This window comes from Carassius auratus, chromosome 4 (assembly GCF_003368295.1).
Source record: "Carassius auratus strain Wakin chromosome 4, ASM336829v1, whole genome shotgun sequence".
Taxonomy (NCBI): Eukaryota; Metazoa; Chordata; class Actinopteri; order Cypriniformes; family Cyprinidae; genus Carassius; species Carassius auratus.
This window is the reverse complement of record NC_039246.1, coordinates 19,643,579-19,668,385: the sequence shown is the minus strand read 5'-3', so window position 1 is coordinate 19,668,385 and position 24,807 is coordinate 19,643,579. Positions and strand designations below refer to the sequence as shown.

At 37.5% G+C, this 24,807-nt stretch overlaps 1 protein-coding gene across 11 annotated transcripts in view; it reads left to right on the top strand.

Annotated features, from left to right (window-relative positions):
* LOC113061885 (membrane-associated guanylate kinase, WW and PDZ domain-containing protein 2-like) overlaps positions 1-24,807 on the top strand; it is a 190,268-nt gene that overhangs the window by 129,368 nt on the left and 36,093 nt on the right. For 10 of the 11 annotated variants that reach the window (XM_026231406.1, XM_026231399.1, XM_026231392.1 and 7 more), the window contains 6 exons: positions 2,048-2,127; positions 9,272-9,329; positions 11,722-11,843; positions 15,303-15,437; positions 16,794-16,976; positions 22,174-22,791. In XM_026231406.1, coding sequence (XP_026087191.1) covers positions 2,048-2,127; positions 9,272-9,329; positions 11,722-11,843; positions 15,303-15,437; positions 16,794-16,976; positions 22,174-22,791 — 1,196 coding nt within the window. The remainder of the gene's footprint in view (positions 1-2,047; positions 2,128-9,271; positions 9,330-11,721; positions 11,844-15,302; positions 15,438-16,793; positions 16,977-22,173; positions 22,792-24,807) is intronic. The other variant, XM_026231413.1, reaches the window with a different exon arrangement.

Sequence of the window (24,807 nt, the reverse complement as noted above, 5' to 3'; positions counted from 1 at the left end):
TTGAGGATTTAATGGAGTTGTCAAGCAGCCAATGGCGCCTTGTTTTTCTCGATCTCCCTCACAGACAGAGCGTCTTTAATTCTCAAACTGTAGACACTTCTCCATATGTCTATCTCTCACCATGCACACACACACACACACACACACACACACTGGACCAGATTAATCACGACAAAATGTCTCTGTACATGCATTTAGTCACCATTTAAACTCCCAAAGCAACCAAACATAAGCTGCGGAAATGCACTGTGCCAATAGAAAGTCCTTTGATATGCTTTTATATTAAATACATTTTCTGTAAGAGAGAGATGAATCATAAAGAGACACTGGGGAGGAAGACACAAATTGAAAGACAGAGACACAAGGGCAGAAGTGTGGAGTGTCACAGAGAGCGAGCACATCAAAGGTGCCCCATCTTTTCGCCCCTGGCTGCAATTTCTCTTGCCAGTCGCTTGGCTGAGTGCCTTCAGTCGAGTCCCATCACTGAGACAGTCGAGTCTACCTTTTCCCCACTGATCTCATTGCTGGTTCTTCTGCTACTTTTGACAAAAATGAGTCTAGGGGAGGAATACACTAGCCCCCCAAACATACTGAATGTATGTTAATACATAGTATGCATGGACAAAAATGCTTCTTGCTTGTGTTCGGAAATGTGCCAGCATGCACTTAATAATACAACATACGTTTTTGGAGGTATAGTGTTGCTGTCGAGCATCATGGCAAGATAATTTGTTTTATTTTGTTTTTAGTATAGGTTATTTTTAGTTGTTTGTTTTGTTCTGTTTTGGTAAACCATGACTTTACGAATAGTTTCAGAACTTGTTGATGCCTAAATGCTCTTGGTTTTGTTTTGTTTTGTTTTGTTTTGTTTGGTTTTGTTTGGTTTTGTTTGAGTTTTGTTTCATGGATTAACAAAACAACACCAATTTTGTTTTGTTGTCTGTGTAATTTATTAAACCATGGCTTTGTGATTAGTATCACACATTGTCAATGCCCAAATGCTCCAGGCTATGCTGTACCTGTAAAAGATGCAGCAACATTTATTTTCGATAGCATTTAAATTGTAGCATTTCATAGCAATCAACAGCAGTTAAATCATTTTGACATCAAAAATCATATCAAAAGCTGGCATCCACAGACAATCAAAATTAAAATGGTGTTGCGCAAAACCATGCTAGCCCTTATGCTTATGTAAAACAGTGTTTAGCCAGGAAAACAAAAAAAAAAGTTGAAGTGTTTGGAGTCATGACTGGGTAATAGAGGGAATTCGTGGACCGCTTATACTTCAGTGCTATCTCAATATAATTGTAACTAATGGATGTAGCATTAATTAGCATAATTGGCTAATTAACGAAATGTTAATGTTGTATGAAATAGAGAGAAGGCAGTATCAACATTTTAAAAGGATCTGTCTCACACATACACACACACACACACTCACATTTGCATCATCAGTTGCTGTACTCTCATTGGCTCTTTCCTAGATGGCCATCATAGGAGCGGTCACGCTGCAGGACTATGACTCAACATTTCAGATACTTTCAGAACTTTGTTGGAGACTAAAATTAATTACAAAGACAATTAATTAGCCATTGGTAAGCATTGTACACTAAGCCACCGAAAACTGACAATTTTGCCAAATCCTTCAAAAGAAATGTTTATTATGACTGCTGAAATTGGTTTCAGATAACAAAACTGTGAGGAAAAAAACACTGTGATTTAAATAGTTTAGCAAAATCACCGCTCATGTTTGGTTTTCCTCCATTATACAATGTCACTCTTCTTCTTCTTCTTCACCATCTCTCTCCTCATCCTCTCTTTCTTGCTGTGCTAATGAGAAGCTTACAGCTAATTAAAAGTATCGATTGCCATTTTGTTAAGCTAAACTTTTTTTCTCACACTCGTTTAGAGATGAGCTCTCCAGAGACTTCCTTTCAGTCTCTCAATTCTCCTCAGCATGACGATTTACAGTAGCAGTCTGCACCACTCTCATCTCTCTCTCGTCTTCATCTCTTTTCCTTTTCTGCTCCATTTCTCTCCTCCCCAGCCACAATACGAAGACGACGTCCTGGTTGGACCCCCGGCTTGCGAAGAAAGCGAAGCCCCCAGAAGAATGCAAAGAGAATGGTTAGTGCTGTTATCTTTCATTTCTCTCTGTATGTTTTGATTCTGTTTGTTTGACTCTCCAAATGGAGGAGTTTGGATGACCAAAGAGAAATCTTTAAATCTACTGAAATAAAGCAACTAGCCACAATAGGTTGTGTTTTAGCAGTTTTACCACAGTTATGAAGTGTTGTCAGGCGAAATGTGTAGCGGAAATTGCTTATTGGTTTTATAAAACAACAGAAAAGGTCTGATCTGATAAAATACCAATTTTACTAAAATTCTTTTATAAATATAGTTCATTATCCTAACTGCTGGCTGTTTATGGTTGCTTAGTATAAGTTACTTCTATAACATTTATTTAACGTCAGTATATAAAGGCTATCAATATGTTTCTTTCGAGTCAATCCTTTCTTTTATCATTGCATAAGTAAAATCATGCAGCCTTTTGCTATTGGTTTTCAAAGTAATTGGACAACTTTGTTTGGCAGACAGTATCAAACAATCCCATAGACATAAAAGAAAGGTCCAGAGCTGTATCTAGAGACAATAATTTTTTTGGAGAATGGGTAGCCAGCACGTTTCTGTTGGGCTGCCATACTGCTGAATTTAACTCCAACTCTAATCAAATACAAATACAAGTAAACCAGTTAATAAAGTGTTTCAGGATTCATGAAAATCACAGCAAGGTGTGTTGGACAGGGTTTAACCTCAAGTGAACAGGAAGATAGCCCTCAAGGAGCAGGGTTAGTGAACATACTGTAGAAATTTGGGGTTAAACTCCTTGATGTGGACAGGTGATCAAGCACATAGCCCACTCAGAACAGTTGGTCAAACTGGTCCCGTAGCCCCTCAACAGAGCACATTTAGAATGTCTCCATCATCTAACACACTTGATTCAACACTCCAGCTCATAAGAAGAGAGAGTGCAAGAGCTAAATTGAGTGTTTCCGATAACACATTCGACACATCCAAAATATGCAGTGGTGTACACTACTATTACCTTAGCAACAGAAAACACCATAGAAATCCCAACCACAACAACCCTAGGCTATGTCTACATTAATCCACATACATTTGAAAACAGGGTTTGCATTTCAAAACTCTCTGCGGCCACACTTGCATTTTCCAACATTTTCCAAAAGTTACTCATCCAAACTGAAACACTGGAGAATATTAAATTTGCAGTACATTCAAATGAGGTCCACTACAAAGTTATAAAAGTTATTTAGTCAAGAATAGTGTGCAATCTTTTGTTATTTGATTATTGTTAAAGTGCGGACAGCAGTGCTAGGATTATGCAACAGACATTATACAGCTCAGTGCCTTCATGCAGTTAATCAACAAAGCATCAGCACCCTCTTAATGCAATTATAATGAGGAATTTTGGAAATATTGCAATTAAACTTTACATCATGTAAATGCAGTACTTCGATATAAATAATGTGATTAAGCTCATAATCACAGCAAGCAAAATCGTTTTTACATAGGTGGCATATGCCAATTTTAATCAAAATATACTGGCATGTAAACATCATAAAGCGATTAAATAACACATTCAATTATTAAAGTAGCACATAACAGGCACGATACTGGTATAAATATACATGCCTATTGGTTTATCGTTTGCAATGTCTGCATTACAATGCAAAAACAGCATTTTCAAATTTAGCATTTTCCCAAAACTCGCAAAAAGGCCATCTCAGTATGAATGGAATGCCAGAAAAATATATGTTTTCAAACTAAAACATATTATAGTGTGGACAAGGCCTAATAATGTCCTACCAACCCCGAACAGCCTAGCAGCAGTATAACAACACCCTGGCAAACATCTACCATTACCATAATAATCTCCCATAAATGCTAAAAGGAACATTCAGAATACCTTAAGAACCACATTGCAGTGCCTTAGCAATGTCCCACAACACCTTTGCATTGTAGTGGCATGTTTTGCACAGAACAGCCAAGAAGATCCTAGCAACTGTCTCCCAATGTCATACCAACCACCCAATACACCCTAGCAGCCACTTTAAATGTGCTTAAAAAAAACATTGAGTGGTGGTGAATTTTGCACTGGCAAACACCTCTCACATATTCTACAGCAAGTGTAGCAATCCAGTTTTTCCTCAGGTTACTCTCCACTCTACTTCTAGCACTCATAAGTGTGTTTGTGAAATGATTTTGAGCTGGAGCATCTCAGAGTGAATACACTGTTAAATTAATCATGTCTGCAAGTGTATTCTCCACTGTTTTACCTGATAGAAGGGTTTATTCATCACCACCTTCTTCCCAGTTCACACGTTCGTGCACTAAAAACTAACTCAGTGTTTGGGGTATAATCAACTGTGCCAGGGCATCAGGGGCTGCTTGTTAGCATGCATGTGCGAGACAGCGCATTTCACATGTCAGCGGATTCCCGCGGTTCAAAGGCCTGTCAGCCAGCGTTGTGAAAACACTCATCACTGCGGATTTGCGCGGACGCATGCGTTGCGTAATTGGGCCGCCCTCTTTTGTTTCGAAACTGAAGGGAAGACACAGCTCTGGATGCAAATCAAAGTCATCTGCTGTTTTCTTTAATACTGTCACGCTCGTGTTCCTAGACTGTTTGTTTCCCCGCGAATATTTACCGCAGCACGGAGTGAAGTTTCCGTAGATGTGCCACAGTCGTCTCTCCTGTTTACCTGTCATCTCGGCTCTCTCCCTGTGTCGATGTTTCTCTCTGATGGTGCGAATTCCCTGGGTTTGCGAGTGAATGAATAAGCACAACTATCATGTCTCTCTGTGTCTGACGCTCGCGTTTCATCGCATTTCATCATTTCTGAAGCCGTCACTGTCAGCGAGGACCCCGAAAAAAATATAACAGATTCACAAGCGCCAGGAACAGGTGGAGATATGATTACAGAAACAGATGCATGGATGGACTGATGGATGGATGCGGCTTTATCAATTGACAGCTGTTTCAGTGCAGGAATTATATTTGTTTTCTCAGTGATAATGTACAAATTAGCTAAATTAATGAACAAAATGTACACGCCAAGGCCCAACAGAGTCGCGTAACAACACACAGCGGTGTGATTTTCCCTGAGATGTTTATTCATGAAAGTTGCATGAGGTGTCACAGCAATTCTGTGTTATTGTGCATTCTTAAAACGACGAAAAGCCTAATTTTCCAGCAACAATTGAGATTGAAATTGAAATAGATAATTCTGGTTCATAAATGTCCCCTGATAACAGCATTTTCTTTTCTTTTTTATTTAGTAGATATTGCTTTTAGTTTTGTGCATTTTCTCATGAGTAATTAGTTGAGTTGCCATCAGAATTGGTTTTATCCTTCATAAATGCTTACAGTCACATAATTCCATGTGTTTTAGACAAACCTATTCCTCTTTTTTTCTCTCTCTCTCTCTCTCTCAAAGATTAAAAAAAAACTGATGAAACAGGTTTTTTCTAATGCCAAAGAAAGTGATCCATTCGTCTCAATGTTATCAATGTTTCGTCAGTTGGCTGCAATACTTGCTTCACAGGCATTTTTAGTTGGGGTTAGGTGAAATGGCATGTGAATGATCACTTTATATAGAGCGCCGATATTAAAATTTCTATTTGATTTTGAAGTCGATTTTTTAACAAAAACTCATAAACTGTGAGTGTTTAAGTGATAATACATATATATTCTATTGTCAAAGCAATCAGCCTGCATTGTTTCAGCTTATATTTTAAGAAGTCATGTTTAACAGACCAATTCCTGGCTAAACTACATTACCCATGATCCTGCAAAGAAATCTCCACCAATCAGAGAATTGCAACTGGCACATCACACCAAAGAGGCCTTCCTACACTCTGTCCTTCTGTGTATATTTTGCTACATTTAAGCTGAAAATATATTGGTTCTTTATATATAATTTACAACTTGAAATCAATATTTTAAAATTTCTCAATTTTTAATTCCGTTACGTCATGCTTCATGGGATTGGAGTTCTTTCCCTCATTAAAAATACACATTCTTGTACCTTTGTTAAAGCCATTTACACTGAAAGTGATTTTATGGGACTATATCATGGTCTTTACTTGAAAATATTTGACCACAGATTGTGTGTATTTCAGTTAATAAATAAATACGATATTCTGATTTGAAAGCAAATCATTTTCTTGCGGAGAAAAGCTGTCCTTTGATTGAAGTGTCATAAACATTAATAGTTTATCATGAATACATGAATTAATCTCACCAGGAAATAAGGCGTTATAGTCTTTTTATAGAATGTTCTCAACTCTCTTCCAAGCTCATAGTATGCCTGTGTGTGTTTATCAGCAAAAGATGTACCGAGGCATTATTGATGGGTGTTATTTTGGCAGATAGAATCTGGCAGACAGTTGAAGATGACAATGCAGAATAAAGCGTTTGTTTTTATGATAGCACGCACTATCCATCAGTGAACTTTAATGCTTGGTGAGAGCGAGTCAGTGAAAGAAGAGTAAAAGAGGGAGAGAGATACACTCAAACCATCCCGTATAGAGCCGATGCCCCAATGTTTTCTCCTCCAATTCCCACTCATCCTTCCATCTCCTGTCAGCTCTTTATTAGTAATCTAGCAGCGTAGTCAGCTCAGCCTTGGTTTGAATCACCTTTAAATGCTTGACTATGTGACACTTGAATTCCATGACTGGTGAGTTTTATATCAGTATCATTATATTATTATTATTTGACTCTATAACTTTAGCACTCTTGTAGCATTGTAATTCTAAAAGACATCTAACACTAACTTTCTCGATTCTTTTTTGTGTAAAAATGACTCATCATGGGCACATCGTGATTTTGTCCCTTAAAAAAATGAATTAATAAATATTAAGTACAATAAGTAAAAAAATAAGTAGAATTAGTAAACGGTTACCAATCTGTCACCAAGTAAATTCTATCAATTTATTTACTAAAAGCCGCTTTTTACTCACATTTGGCATTTATTTTGGGTCATGCCTTTAAACATTGATTCACCAAACATGTTGTTTCTGCTTCATACTTGCTTTTGTTTCCTTCCTCTCCTTCCTTCTCTTCCCCACCCCCCTCATTTTCGTAAAGGTCAAAGCTTTTAACAAAAAGAAACCGCTGCCTGTTTTTACTGCAAAGGGCAGGCAGGTTTTTAAATAGCAAGATTATTTAAATATTGTGCAAACAAAATGCAAATATTGAAGAAGGTAATTAGCTTGAGTTCACGGTTCTCAAGGGGCACGCCGGGTGGGTTACTCTATATTTGGAGGCCGTGAGATTAGTCCAAACTTTGTTAATGTTATTTATATTTTGCTTCTGAACGTATCGCTCACTTGTTGTAGCCAGTGTGTATGATTCTTCTTGCATGTCAACTGAGTACTTTTCTAAAAACCTCAGTTGAACCCACAGACCTTCACGGTTGAATGAGGGATTTTTATGCAAAAACATTTTATGTAGTTCAACTCTGTGCTCTGAGTGTCGAGATCAACCGATCAGTTTTCCTGAAATCATCAGTTTTTCATTAATCTCACAATAAGGCCAAGAACTCATCTGAGAGTGCAAGTGGTCATGTCTCAACAGAAAGCATTGATGGGATTTACTCAAAACACGTAACTAAGTTCTACGTGTCTTCTATGAAGTCTCTAGATAGCGGCTAGGTCATGGAAAAAGAAAAGTCTCTGTGATATTCTGGACTTTAGGTATGGCTCTGGTCTTTCCTTCAGTATAAGGATATAGAATCTCTTTGCCTACAAGTCATAAATCATAAGTACAACCACTTTGAAAAGTATTACTGCACCTCTCCTCGACAAGATGACAGTATTCATGCTTGTAGCACAAAGGGGAGTATTACACCACTCATTTAATTCTTGTGGTTAGGGGTTTTTGTTCAGATCTCCAACCCCTGTGAATGTTCATCCTAAAGACCGATCTGTGCACTCGGTAGTGGATTTCTATTTTAATAGGACAAATACCTACCCATAGCACAGCAGTAGAGTAATACCCAATGGCGCTTTGATCTGCCTGTGTGTGTGTGTGTGTCTGTGTCTGTGTGTGTGTGTGTGCCAGCTGGATTAAGTGAGAACATCACACATTTTCTGTCACTTGTAGTTTACAAAGTTGTGTGTGATGTACACACAGAGTCTGCTCCTCGCTGCTGATTGTATAAGTTGAGTCTGTGTGTGCTTGCTGGTAATTGTTGTGTTTCTTGTCACTTTGGTCTAGAAGCTCGGCGGGTGTGCATGCTATATGGAACGTGTGCATTCAAGTGTGTACTCGTATATGTATATTTTAGTCTAAATATCAATAATATTTCAGCCAAATGACAGCTTCTGGGACAAATTAATTTGGATTTTTTTTTTTTTTTGTCTTATATATGGTAAGACACCAACTCTTGTACCCTCATTTATTAAGCATGAGGAAACTTTGCTAGTCATTTATGCAGAATAATATTTAATATAGAATAATATTTAATATAATAATATTATTTATTTATTACATTTGAAAAGGTTATTGCAGAACTGTGGGAACTCACAGTCTTCTCTCTCTCTTATCTTATGTTTAAATGTATGTCCATATGTCAGACTTGTTTAATATATTTAATTGCACATATTTTTATTTTGTGCAACAAACAGTATTTTGCTATTTAAATGTTGATCACAATATTTACCAGTAAGTAAAATCAAACCATTTTTTAAAGTCAGGAATGTCAGTATAAAAGAGTTATTCAGAAAGTGCAAGGACAAATATAGATTCTGCCATTTTCAGAAAAGTGCTTAGACAAAAAAAAAAAAAAAAATCACAGGCAATGAAAACACCAAATTTTAATTTCAATAAAAGCAACATATTTTATTCTTTGCGACCCATTAAAATGTCATGGCGATAAATGAGGTCCTGCAAATTGGATGATATTGTGAAAGACTGTGAAAAACATTTAAGAATAAAATGAACGCTTTATTTCAAAAGGTATTGTGCATTTGCACACTAAATCTTTCAAATAATAATGTTAAGTTCAGTACTCCATTAATTGTATCAGTAATTCATGAGGACACACACAGGCCACAAATGTCACCATTTCCAGAGAATGAGCCGATGTATCCAAATAAAACAGAATTTTCACTCTATAACTGCAACATCTACCTTTGAATTAAATGTTCTTGCGGATGTAATTGTTTATTGTTTGTTTTTCAGAGCTTCCTTATGGCTGGGAGAAAATCGATGACCCTGTTTATGGAACCTACTATGTTGAGTAAGTTCAAGCGCTTGAGTTAACACGCACGGTTTAATGACACTTCGGATCCCTGTGTTTTCTAACAGTGCTGTATTAATTGGTTATACTGCTGCTTTGCCATGTCCAGGCCGAAAAACAGCTGCTCTGTTGTTTCCTAATTCAGCACGCAGTGTGTTTGTGTGTGTGTGCCATCATTTTTTTTGCTTAATGCACAGTCTGGGGTGAGGTGGGACTATTTATAGTATGGCATGCTAGGCTACTCTTCCTCCCAGGACAAGAGCCAATAATGCAGCTGTAGTATCATGTGGAAACATAACCGCACACTCTTTCAAACTGCATCATAAATGCAGGACTGCATCCATGCCTGATGTCTTCAGATGGCTCAGATGGGATTCTGGCACTTCACGCCACTGAACTGAAATCAGGCTGTAGCAGTCTATCTACAAACCTGCTTTGGGATGTCGTGCATTTGTCATTTTAATGATTTATTTTATTTGTTTCTATCTGTCTGCCTGTCTATTTGTCAATCCATCCGCCCATCCAATGCATGTATTATTAGTAAGAAATTATTATTATTTTAAGCTACAAAACATAGTGTACACTCTTTTCTTTTGTCTTTGTAAATAAAGGGAGAAAAACACATCTTCGGTAGTAATTGTACAACTGTGGGTTTTGTGTTGTGGAAGATGACAGCTGGAAGATCAGAGCCTGCATCTGGTGTGAAATGACTGTAATTTACTATAAATCTGTGCCTAGTGGCTTTTTAGAGGAGACAACTTAACAAGAACATTATGCATAAAGCTTATCATTTGTATTTGTGTTGTATCTTCAGGTTAAACAGTCGTCACTTTATCCTTACAGCCGGTATTTAATAGGACCAAGCCAGAACCATTTCCAAGGCTGGTTTCCACTTTGCTAAACCTTGGCTTAATGTTCCATAAGAAAGTATGGAACTGATCTCAGATAAAGTACTAGGGACCGAATCCATTTGCTCATTATACTTTGATCTGCTGAATCAATTTCAGGCTTTAGACCTTAAAAGAAATCTAAGACCAATGTCTCAAAAATTGACCTTGTGGAGTCTTGGCATAAAGCTGTAATTACAAATGCCACGTCTTTAAACAAAAACATGACCTCTTTTCAAAAGAAGGCCTTTTAATGAAGCCTAATTGTCTTTGCACTCTCAAATGGCAAGGTTTTCAGCAGCGCCTTTTAAAAGAGATTGAATTAATTCTGACAGCAAATGTTGTACAGAGAGTCAAAAGAACCATTTTTCTTTCAGATCAGAGGATGCTCTTATTACTGTCTGATCTCATTCTTACATCACTCTTTTAACAAAGATGAGGACTAACTAGGATTATGTTTGACTCAGTGACCACCGCCTTAAATGATTTGTTAAAAGGTATTAAAATAAACGCTCATGCTTTCATCTATTGTGCATAACATTAATGGCTCATGTCAATTTTTGTTTGCTAAGTGGTGAATTGTTGGAAGGGCAAAAAAAAATTAGCATTGGCCAACCATGAAAAAATGATACTGCAGGTTTTTGCAGAAGTTTTCAAAGTGTGCATAGCAAGGAAATTTTGTTGTTGTTGTTTATTTTGTTTTTTGCAAGATAACGTATTTTACTAGAGTTATAATACACCACTTGGTGTCCAATGTAACATCTTTGTCCTGAAGCAAAATCAGTTCAATTACAGTATTGTTAGTAGGGCTGGGTAAAAGTTATTTATTTCTTGATTTTAATTGATTCTTAAGAATTTATTAGTCTTGACTGTTTTCAATTAATGAATAGAACAATGTAAAGCTCCTTGCATCTAAATAAAATGCACCATATAACATTCGTTATCAATTTTACTGTTCTTCAGTGTTTAATTTATGTACATAGTATGAATACGTTTTTAGACAGTACATTTCAATTTTTTTTAATCTGGCATGTACTGTACCTAAAATATCAGAGATAGTCTATATCGAATCAAATTGCAAGCTTGTAGATCAGAATTGAATCGAGTTATGAAGTTTGTGTTAAAACCCAGCCCTAATCGTTCGCATATTGTTAGCTGGAATAAACTACACAAAATCTGCCGAAGCCGGTCTACAGATATTGGGCAGTTGGAGGTGACAGATTTCACAGGAAATTGTGCAGTAAGTGTCAGGCACATTAGAATCAATTGAGAATCGAGTCTCCCATGCACTTTGCATAATCATTGTCTATTTGGAGTTCATAGCTGCTGCCTACTGTATGTAGAGTGTCGCAGATCAGTTACTTCAGTTAAAATGCTATTTGTGTAGGCAGTAGACAACAAGGCAGCTAGCTAGATTGCTCATACATTGTATAACCATGTCCTATCAAGTAGTCACTCAAGAAATGCACTTGAATGAGTCTCTGTTTCTGGTTTTCTGATTGCAGTCACATAAACCGAAGGACTCAGTTTGAGAATCCAGTTCTCGAGGCCAAGAGAAGATTGCAACAGCAGCAGCAGATGCAGAGTCAGGGCTTGTCCTCTCTCCCCCTACCTACTGTCTACAGAGGTAAAGTGTTATTGAAAATTAACAGTGTGGTATTAATGCAGATCTATGCAAATCTGATTAAAGCATCATGGTGTTTCCAACCACCCTAGCTTAGGCACACACCGAAGACATCTTAAAGTACTTATCTTCTCTCCATGCAATGACATGTTTAACATCAAATCTGCTGAAACTATTGATTGAGGTTTGATATTCATGAATAGTATTGTATTTCTCCTGTGAGCTCAGTGTCTGTCTCTATAGTAACACAGCTAAGCTCAGACATTGTCTTTGGTAGTGCACTGTGTGTGAATCTTATTGTCCATACCTTTAGTATGAATCATTTGACTTCACCCAAGAATGAAAACTCTGTCAATATTTACTTGCGCTCATGTTTTTCCAAAACTAACTGACTTTCTTGGAACACAAAACAAGACAATTTTAAAGAATGTTTTTTTTTTTTTTTTTTTTGTGCACTTAGAATGAATGTTAACTGAATTTGAAGCATCAGAAAGGATGCAACAGCACCATCAAATATCAAAAAGTATCCATAGGATTTGATATACTACCAGCAAGTACGTACATAAAAGTCTTTCAGTAAAAGTCATTATTCCCTGATTATGTTCACCTGATTATGTTCAGTCAGTAAACTAAAGTTAAGAACCAAATTAGTCTTTTGGTACATACTGTAACTGATTCTCTCAAGAACTTTCATGATATTTCCAAGTCATGTGGACTGATCTTATATTTACACAATACTGTTGCATGCTTTTTGAAGTTCAAAAGCTGTAATCTCCATTCTTTGTAATTGCTTGGGAAAATCAACCAATACATTATTCAAAATATCTTCTTTGTTCCATTAAAGAAAATAATAATTTAGGTTTTGATTGACATGAGGGGGAGTAAATAATGACATTCATTTTTGCATAAACTAATCCTCTAAATCTACCTGTATAGTCTATTCGAGCTAAGCCTGAATGCATCCTGTTTTCTTTGAGACTCAGTTATCCATTGAGAATGTGTCTCCTTTCATAATATGACCTTGAACTGATTATGGTGAGAAGTGTTTCTTGCAATAATTCCTGTTTAAATTAATCCATTCAGCATGGTCATGCTGTTACCCACATAAAGGTAAGAGGCAGAGTATACTCAGCCAGAATGGCGTAAACAAGAAGAACTTTCTCTAACTTGTTTCAGTCCATCTTTCAGAGAGAGCATGCTGCACTGAAAACCTCCAACATACCTACATTATATGGCCAAAGTATTACATGTATGCATCTGAACACCACATACTGATACACATGTTATGTCATAGCCATTAACAAGTAGTTGATCCTCCCTAACAGCTCTCACTCTTCTATAAACACGAGATTTTAAACCATGTCTGTAGGGATTTGCTCCTGTGTAGTCACAAAATAGCATCAGTGAATGTCAGTAGCTGTGTGTCCACTACCAATGTGTGCGAAAACATTTGCGTTATTTTATAAATATCGCTAAAAGAACTATTGCAAAATGATAGTGTTGCTTAAACTTAATTTTCCTTTCACGGTAAGTCATGTTAATGGAAAAAATAATCCAAGCATTAATGGCAAGGAAAGCCCTTAATACTTGAGAGAGGCCACGTATAAGGTGTTTCTTGGAGGTTATAGTCAGGGGTGCACATAAGTGGTCCGCAGGTCCGCATTCAAGCCCAAAATAAAAAAATGTGTTATATAAATATGTTCTGACAGCGCATTTGTGTACCGACATGGTCGACAGCTGTTACTACACAATTACCATTTTAGATCACAAACTGTACTATATAAGTTTTATTTTTGATTTATGAAAGAATAAATCTAGGCTATGCCACGCTGTTTTCAAAGCACAATGCAAAATTGTGAAATTAATCCACTGATGCTCTTTGATCAGCAGCAGTGCTAAATCCAGAAGCGTGTATAATTATTTGCCGACAACCTGCCAAAATAAAAAGCAAAATAAAAAAAGTTTGAATATGATGGAAACGCTTTTATGTATTTTATTTTTTTGCCGCTTTTATCCAAAGCAACTTAAAATTGGTGAATACATAAAGTGATTCTTCTTAAAGAGGCAAACAAAGGAAATAGTAGTAAATATTAGCATTTTATTTTTAAGTTTATTATAAAATAAATTTATTTGTATTTAATACTAGGATTGCCTTTTATTTTTAATAATATTATCACACAGTATTAATAATATTATAACTATTATCAATAAATTTGTTATAGTTATATTTAATGAGTCACGCTATATGCAGTGTGAGGACCAAACCAAATATCCAGGTTCTCTTATGAGAACTAGGCTGAAAAAATTATGTGCACCCTTATAGTACATTAAAGAAGTACTATAATGTAATTCCTTTTTTGAATTTCCTGAAAACCACCTTATGTGAGCATAAAAACTTTTTTGCGATATATGAGAGTTTTCGCAAAATGTACTGTATTTGTTTCCATTGGGCATATTTTTAACTCACAATTTTAATTTGAAGGGTAATGGAAACGCAGATTGTGTTCATCCCTGTCGTGTCTAGATCAGGTTTGGTCTTTGTGCAGGCCAATCCAGTTCTCCCATACCAGAATCATGTATATGTGGACTTACATAGTCATTCTGCAGCAAAAACGGACCCTTCACAAAATTTGAAGTACTGTATACTGTTACTGTTATTTTCATTAGATCCCTGGTCACAGTGGCTCATTTAAAGAGGGTGTCCACATTCTTTTGGCCATGAAGTGTCTGATCTTGTGTCCAAAAGAAGGAGGTTCAGTGGTTCTTTAAGATTTTAGCATAAATGGACCACAGAGGACTTAGAAAGCATATGCTTGATCTGGGTGTTCAGTCTCTCAGATGCTCAGATGTTAAATGTAGACCAATTCAGAGTGTACTGCTTTAATCTACAGGAAAGCTTCATCCTTCATTAGTAGGTCAACCCTTGTGAAAAAAACAGTTTGCCAAGTTCATGGCTCAATATCCTTTGTTTGCCCTGGAACCGGTCCTAACCATATTCCTAAACCCAACCCTAACCATAACCAGCCCCCATAAACAAAAGTAAAATGATAGGATGGTAATGTTCTTGAGGCTTCAACCCTATCCTTAACCCTAAAATCCAATTGTTAGCAACATTGTTCCAGGACCAACAAGAATGTTCAACTTGGCAAACTCACTTTGGATTTCCTGTTGAAATGTAACTCTTTTATGTTCACAGTAGACCAACTTTGTATCTTTTAATACAATTTTTCAATTTCCTGTGTGAGTTGATGCTCCAACTCCAGCCCTGTGCCTAGCTCTAAACCTTGTTCTAAAATCAGAGTGTTGGGAAAGTTGTTCCAGGTTCAACAAGGATTTTCAAGTTGGCAAAATCACCCAAGAATCCTTGTAGAAATGTAAACCTTCTATGTCCATAGTAGACCAACCTTCAATGACATTTCTTGATTTCCTGTGTGAGTTGAGGGTCTTTCTTCTGTGTAACAGTGGAGGAGAGCCCCTGCTCTGCCACCTTACCCAGGGCCAGACTGGCATACGTGGGTCCTCCTCCAGAGCGCTCTCATAGTCTCACTGACCTGTCTGAGGCCCCCCTGTACCGGGTCGGTGTGTTTGGACTGCATGGTACGTCCCTAGACTGGTGCCCCCTTGTGCAAGATAGGACTTCACCAGGAGACTATTTGCCTGGCCTATTTTTGCATAGCTGATTTTTTATTTACATTTTTGCCTGTGCTTCCAGGATACTCCTCAGTCCACCTACCCTGCTGAACAGACCAGTATAACATCATATGTTTGGAATGCTGGTTTATAAAATATTCCTATTATTCCACAAGGTCAATTATCTAGTAGAAGTTGGTCACCAAGTAACCAACAATATCCAGCTAGTCAATTCACTAGGGTCGACTAGTCATATTTTTTTATCTGGATTTTTTACCCTTTAGCATTCAGTTTTAGCTTTAATATTTAACACATTTAAGATTAGAATTAAGTTTAAGATATTCCTAATTTAGGGTTTATGTCATATTTTGAAAGCAATATACACACATCTATTCTTACTGACTGTTAGTGCTCTAAAACCATCTCTAAAAATGTCACACAAACACTAACAACTCTTTTCAAGATCCAATCAACTCCTGATAGACAAAGGCTATGTACTCTTGGGTTGTGAATGCCATTTTATGTTGACTTTAATTTCATCCTGACCCTAACATTCCCATTATGTGTATTGACAAATAAAGCCGTACCAGATGTTTTGCTGGTGCTTGTCCACCAGCTGGACCAGCACCAAGCAAACATGGATCAGCATGGAAATTCATGCTGGTTTTTCAGCAGGGTATCTGAACCAGCTATTGTCCGTAACAAACGCATGGCAGAAACTGCTAAAGGACTAGAACTGGCTAAGATGGTGATCAAAAAGACTTAAGAACCTCTCAACTAGGAAAGTGAGATGGAGTGACTATGGCTGGCATCTTGTAACTCTATACTATGTACTGAAGTAGGCATCTCTTCAGTTTCGAAGAAGCGGCTCTTCAGTACAAAGATCCTTGTTGGTGTGTGGTTACAGCGAAAACGGCTTCTCCAGAACAGTTTTCAAGACTGCTTTTCTCCGCTCTGAGAGAGTAGAAGAACCACCTCTGCCTGTACTGGTTCTTCTTCTGGCTTTTTTTTGCTTAAGTCTTGGTTGTCCCGAGAGACGGCCCTGGACAAGGCTAAACACTATTTAGTGTAACATTGGAGTACGTTTAAAGAGCCAAAAGTGAGGTTTGAGCAAAAAACAAGCCATCATGTTCCACTCTGCTCTTGTACGTTTGGCTGCAAGCAGAGCGCTTGGCCTTCTACCCACAATTCCCCAGTGTGATGTGATCTGCTGCTTTTGATGGGTTTGGAGTGGCTTTTACAAAATAACGCATTAATTGGGTCTTGATATCTTCTGCTTGATTACAATCTCATGTTTCTCTTTGCATTTCTTCACCCCGGCAGAAAAGCCTCTGTTCACACGGGACCCCACGCAGCTGAAGGGCAGCTTTCTGTCTACGGCCTTGCAGAAAAGCAGCATGGGATTTGGCTTCACTATCATCGGGGGTGACGAACCAGATGAGTTCCTACAGGTCAAAAGTGTCATACCAGACGGACCTGCTGCACAGGATGGGAAAATGGCTACAGGTAAACGCACAAACACACACTTGCAGGTCGATGTTTGAACAGCTCTAATGTGCTATTCACACTCAAACAGAGTTTCCACCTGGCCAGTCTTTCTCAATCTCAGCAGAGCCCACACTACTGCCGAGGCTGCGGTGTGAATCTGTCGTTGTATTGGTTGATAGTGCGTTAGGGACATCCAGGGGTTCAGAGCATTTACGGACAGTATATTTATTGGCTTTGTTTGTCATTCACAGCATGGTGCGTGTCCATTAATCACTGAAGTGCTTTATGAACCCTGTTGCTCCAGAACAACCTAGTAGGAGTGTGACTGCGGCAGCATAACACACACACATACATCAGCATTGAAATATCTCCTACATTCAGAAGGTCCCACAGTACAGGGTGCAGAACATAGTCAATGCGTCTCCCATGATGCCATTTTATTGTATTATTGTTGTTGGTAGTTGTGGAAATTATCCTTTATGATCCTTTCCTCTTCTTTCTGCTCCTCTCTTCCACCCTTCATGCTCCCTCCGGACTCCTTGTCCTACTTATTCTGCTTTGCAGTCACACACACACAGACAGTGCGGTGGAGGAGCTTCAGGTTACGCCAGTGTGAAATATTCAATTTTGCTGGATCAGGGAGCTCGGAGAGGAAATCGAACACGGACACAAACGTCCTTCATATATGGACATATCTACAAAACACGACCATCGCTGTTGTTGGGGGTTATTACTTTTGAAGACCCCATGTAATTCATATTTGAGTTTATAGCTTTGAAGCTAATCTGTGTGCTAATTTACTCCGAAATTAGATATCAGCCAAGAAAAACCGGACAAAAATATGAATGAATTATCCAGTCCAATGAGATGGACTCTAGAATGGGAATGAAATGCAGACTGTTTTTGGTATGTTCTACACAAACTTCCTTTTTCAGCAGGACATGTGTCAACGCAACAAGCGATTCCATATTATTTGCACTTATTTATCACCATTCACAGAGCAAGTAGGGATGGATTTGGGTTCATTTTGTGTTGGCTACGACATATAAAACCATGGGAACCTGACAATATGTAAATGGCACAAGATATTATTTTGTGACCACAAAAAATAACAAAAATCCTTATTTAATAAGTAAACAGACCTGCATGACCACATAAATCAGGGAACATTAAAAATGCAGTTAACTGTTTTTAATTAACACTCACATAATGTTAATCTTTAAAACCCTTAGTGATAATGGTAAAATATTACATTATAATCTAGGCATGAATTGACTCACCGCATTTAAATATGATTGATTTAACATTTGTCAGTTATTTACCATAACATAAAGAAAATTATTGGTTATTTGTTATGCATTTTGAATGTACACTGTTATACAAGATTTTCGGTAGCACTTTATTTTACAGTCCTGTTCCTCATGTAAATACTATGTACTTATTATAGTAAATACAATAACTATGTAATAACTAGGTACTAACCCTGAACCTACCCCTAAACCTAACCCTATCCCATGTAGTTACCTTGTATTACCAGAACTTTCGTAGATAAATACACTGTAAGTACACCATAAGTACATGTTAGTACACGTACTGTAAAATAAAGTGCAACCAGATTTTCTAATAATTAGAGCTATTCATTAGGAATTTTTATTAAGGCAAGTCTCACTGTCATACAGTATTACTCATATTTTATGGTTATGTAACATGTTAAAAAAAACATTAACCACCACAAATAATCATAACTGTTTAACACCTTATACACACCTTAACATTAATGTGACGTAAACATGCCACATATCCCTCTCTCTCTCTTATCCTCCCGACTAAGTACTTTCTTGATAAATTAAAACTATGATGCAGAGTGCTGGGATTTGCTGCGTGACATTCTTCACTCCCTGTGTCTTAGAGCCCTGCCGTCCGCCCCATCCACGCCCACTATAGATGCCTCTGCGGTGCTGATGTTTACTCTGCCCCTCACAGCTATGCCCGAGTCCTCTCATAAAGAACTTAACAAGCAGATAATGAGTTGAATCAGGTGCACCAGTGTGTTGCTGAGGGACAGGAAGCACACAAGTCATACGCCTGCCTGAGGATCTCTGCATTTGATGTTTAGAGCTTCATTTGTATACAAAGTCTATTGTGGCTCAGCAGCGATGTGTAGAGGATTGTGTATTGATTGTGTTAGTTTAGAATGCCAGTCACAGAGCAGTGCTCCTCTGGGTTTCCATGCATGCACAGACATAAGATTTCTCAGACGTTTGCTCCCAGAGCACCTCTTATGGTGTCTCACTTTCATTAGTTTTACACAGCCCTGTTTCTTGTCAGAACCAGACTGTAGTTCAGATTGTTTTGTTTTTGTTTAGTTTTTTAAATTAATATACGTATATCTGATTCAGCATTATATATTGATAGATTTAATAAGTTTAATAGCAAAAATATTTTTTATATTGCAATCTAATTTTTCTACATGGAAAAAAATCTTAAAATGGAAATTTCATGACATAAAAAAATAATTATATAAAGTATAATTTCAGCTGAGAAAAATGTAAATGTTTAATGTAAGAACTAATATAGTAAAAATGTTGTTAAAATCACTCAAGGCAAGTTTGTCACGCTGATTGTCATTAAATTAAGTGTTTTAATTTAAATTTAACAAGAAGTAGCAATAAAACAAAATATCCTTTAATAATTACTATATTTTAATACAGGAAAAAATGCTGCGCAAGGGCCATCTGAATGAATAATTAGATTAATTGTAACTGACCATATGAATTAAACTTACTGTACATTTTTACTTTTAAGATTTAAATCAGACACACTATTAATACTTCTCTATTTAAATGCTCTCATACTAGTCAAATAAAAGGTGATGGCTATAACCCAGCCTTAGTTGAAAGTTTATTTACACAATTTTAGAGGCTCTTATTGTCCAGTGTCATTATTATAATGAAGCAGAACATAATATGAGTTGTTGAATTTAGAATTTAGAAGTTTGAATTTTAAGAGGATGATAATGTCTTGTTTGTGGAAGTGCAGTGATCTGGTTTGCCCTTAGGAGCCTCGGCCCAGATTGATGCTGACATAAAGCTAGGTGTGAAACAGCGAGGTCACACCGATGTCATTTGCTCTCTGGAAGCATGTGAAATTATTGATTGGAACACCAGAGGCTCTAGGCAAATGTCGAACGTATTTACTGAGATTAATTAAAATTCCTGCACACAACACACAACAGTCAGGAGGGGACAAGCCTATCGATAGACGCGTACGGCACTGCATGAAATATCTCCAGGAAACCTGTAGCACAACAGACACACCGGGTGAGACCCCGTCATCATTTTTATCCAACAAATGTATTCGACACATTTGAGCATCGTCTCATTTCCATAATAATTGCATTTGTGATATTTAATTCTTTGTCAGCATTTGCCAGATGAAGGGCAAAGCCTATATTTGGCCCGAAACATGCTCTACGTGAATGTAAACGCAAGCTCAATTTCACATTCTGGCATGAGTGAATGAACATCGGAAGGCCTGGTAAAATTCTTGATAGCTGAAGATCACAATTAAGTCCTGAGGTATGGCGATACATTAGGATTGAGAAAAGGATTGAGTAGGTCCCTCAAATTGTTCCTTCAACTGGTGTGCTGTAATTGTCTCAGTTGCCAGAGGAGACGACATGAATAAATATTGGATGACTGCGATCGTTGCAAATTGGGGGAAAGTTTTTCATCCTGATTAGACGGACTGTTCTTATTGGGTAAAATGTATTTTTCCCCCTCAATGGCTCTGTTCCAAAAACTAGAGCTGTTTTGCTGTCAGTTTTCTTTTTGGTGGGGAAAAATGATTGATTTGGAACATTCTACACAGGCAGTGAGTCACACAAATGGCGCTTTTCATGTGAAGCACACAGGAGATTTGACTCCTCTAGTTAAACAATCTTAAAAGAATATTAATGGTATTTCATGATAAGTTGGAACCAGTCCTAAACAGCCCAAATAAGATAAGGTTCAAAAACAAGTTTCCAAATTATAATGAAAAAAAGATAAATGATCTAATGAATAAACTTACCATTTTCTGAGAGAAGAAATAAAGGAATTTCAGTGTTTCCAGCTGGATTTTATATGACTGTTAGAGTTAAAGGGTTTGTATTCTCAGTAAGCTTGGTTCCAAATTATGATAAATACTTTACAAGCATTGCAGTTAATTGCTGTTTCCATGGTCAAAATGCGAGTTTAATTTTAGCATGACTTATCACTCTCATAAGCACAACAATACACAGCATAATAATGGAGCACATCATCAAAACATTAATTTTAATATTAGCGTGTTGCTAAGCTTATGGCTCCACATTCTCATTTGCGCAAAAATACACAGCTGGCACAACTAATGAAGCCGATAGTCAAACTTGATATTTTTACATTAGCATATTGCTAAGCTAATGAATTAGCACCCTCGCAAGCACAACAACACATAGCACACACAAATAAATTGTCAAAGCTATTAGCATGTTGCTAAAGCTAATGGCTCCACATTATTATTGGCACAACAATTCATTCATTCAGTTCATTGTGGTAAATGTTTAGTAACCATGGTTCTTTGGCATATTGATTATCATTTGTATAACCAGAATTTTACTACAAATACCATGGTTAAACTATGGTTAGTGTAGAAAAATCAGACTGAATAAGCTCTTTTGCACTACCATCATTATATCTGCACTGTTTGCTTCACTGGTTTGCACTCTATCTGCCATGTGCCTTGTTCTGCTTTACTTATCTTTCTTTTTACATGACCTATTTGTATATTTGTATTGATGTTCTTTATATTTTATTATCTGTATTTAATGGTGTACTGTTAGTGTTATCTGTATGCACCAAGGGTCTGAGAGTAACGCAATTTTCAATTCTCTGTATGTATGTACTGTACATGTGGAAGAATAGACAATAAAGCAGACTTGACTTGACTTGAAAAACCATGGTTAATTTGTGGTTGCCATGGTTTAACTATAGTAACCATGGTTTTATCTGTATTTATATTTATATTTGCTCATTGCAATGCTTTCTAGGAATGTGGGATCTTGTAAAGAAGTATAATTATGCTTAAGGTTATTATGCCTACCTTTTGAATCAGCCTGGTCTTGTGATCCATATACATACCTACCCAAGTTTACATATGCTAATATATCTTTTATTTGTGTGTAACTGTGTTCCAGGAGACGTGATTGTCTACATTAATGGTGTCTGCGTCCTGGGCACCACCCACGCTGACGTTGTGAAGCTTTTCCAGTCGGTGCCGATCGGACAAAGTGTAACCCTCGTCCTTTGCAGGGGTTACCCTCTTCCCTACGACCCGGAGGACGCAGCCAGCACTTTGCTGTCCCCCCTCGGCCTAATTGATCGCCCTCTGCTGGTCAACGGACGGAATAGCTACGACAGCTACATGGAGTACATCTCCCGCACTGCTCGCTTCATCGACCCAATGCAAGCGGGATTGGCACAGCCCCATCCTGGAGACACCCACCTGGACGCAGGACCGCTGGAGGACAGCGTCTCAATGGCGTCTTCAGGAGCGGCCGGAGGAGAGCTGTTAACAGTTACCATGGTGAAAGGGGCGGATGGGTTTGGATTCACCATAGCAGACTGTAATGGAGGACAGCGGGTGAAGCAGATTCTGGAGGCACAAGGATGCCCGGGGCTGTGCGAGGGCGATCTGATTGTGGAAATTAACCAGCAATCCGCGCTAATGCTGTCACACACACAGGTGGTGGAGCTGCTAAAAGAGTGTCCTGTTGGGGCGGAGGCCACGCTGGTTGTGCAGAGAGGAGGGACGGGTAAGGAGGCTTTTAAATGTTTTGGGGTTTTGTGTGTATTTCCACGACCTAAAATATGGAAAGGGCTCATAATTGGTTGATTAGTCCACCTTGCCCTTCTTAGCAGTTTTATAATTCACTCCTCGGCTTTCTCAAAGCGCTGAGTCACGCTGAAGAACAAGCTGTTTCTGCTTTCTACGACCTTCACTGTCCAGAAAAGCACTGTGGGTAAAAATAGTCTCTGACACATAATTACGGTAGTGTACAAACATGCATACGGACTACCTGTGTGCTCAGTATATTTATATCCTGCATTCTGTACAAGGACTGTTGCGTAACTCGCTTTCACAAACACACACACGTAAAATTCATAAACCGGCATAATTTAAAGACTCTCTGAAATAAATTTTGGAGCTGAGGCTAATTTATATGCTAGTGTAGCTAGTGCCTGTTGCTTGGCCAAATTTCGCAAACGAATTGGAATTGGAATCAGCACAGTAAGGAGTTTTGCATGAGGGCAAAAAAAGTTCACCACGCAGAATTTGCTCATGTTTATACTGGTCATGCAAATCTGCAGTGCTAAGCAACAAAAAGCTGCTTGGTGACTTAGGTGTGCTTTATGCATTACTGTGTTATTGGATTTTTGGATTTCACCTACATTTATATATTAAAAATATGTCCAAACCTCAGTGAAACAGACCATGGGCTAAAAGCTACTGGTTGTTGACTCCTTGATTATGTCCTACTTCCAATCCAGGAAAGAAAACAGCAGTCATCAAGCCATTTCATTGGCTTTAAAGTTAGCTGAAATCAAAATTGTTCCCAAAACGGATGCCAAACAGCTATTTAAAGCTTCACGCATTGCATTTCGCAGTAATATACTTTCCAGCACACAAGCGCTTCCTACACTCACGTACACCTACACTGTCTCGCATACAAACTATGGTTTGCTGGTTCAGTGTCTTGCTCTCAAGAGGCAGTAAATCAATACTGATTATTTTACAGTGCTGTTGATTATTGCTGGCGATAACTTGTTTCTCACCTGAGACTGATTTTAGATTCTCCCCAATTAATCAAGCAGTCGACTTTATTCAGATTTCTTCAGGTATTCAATAAAAAAGCCAGCTCTACAGTCATTTTCAACACATCACTGATTCTTGAGACCTTGGACAAGACTAATTTATCTGCTATTAGTTTTGAAAATAGTGATATTTTGACAATTCACATGATTACTAGAATGTTCTTTTATTTGTTCATTTATTTTATTTTAATAATATAATTTAATTTAAAAAAAATGTATTCACTTCCCCTAAAGTCAACTCAGATCATAACTCAATTCTACAGTATATGCTGTAGTATTTTTTGTATAATAAACATTACTGTGTGTCCTGACATAAGATTATTTTTAGAAATTGTCCCTACTTTTGTGAGACTGACATATATGATTATTTTTATTAAATCCGGCAGTATCAAAGTCACCCGTCACCCTAAAGTCTTTTTTTGATATTTATTTTGAAATAAACAAGGTCATACAGTTGCTGATGGGTTTTATAGTTTCTTTTTATCATTTTAGATATAACTTTCTTTTTGTTTCTTTCAGCTAAGCTGAAAATGTGCTCAAAACCATTCGGTGGTATTCATGTATTTATTCACTGAAGTGAATTCTAGATTCGTCTGTATTCATTAAGTATTTGAAATATTAATGTAATATCTCACAGCAATATGTGTTGACGGGTGAAAAAAAAAAGACATTTGTGAGAAAATGTAAGAAAATGGATGCTGAAATCAATCAATTTAATTCTATGACACATCATTTTTTAGTATAGCCTGTTTTGTCTGTGCTCAAGAATCGGATGCATGCATACAGCCTGTCCAGCATGTCAGAGCCCAGAAAGCATATAATTTGATCTCTAATTGCTGCTGGAAGCACTCAGTAGTTTTTTCAGGCCTGGGGTTTTAGGCCTAGATTAATTGTGAGTCATTCATAGGAAATGAAAAGGCGGTAAAAGCCGATCCACGTGCACCTGTCTATACGGG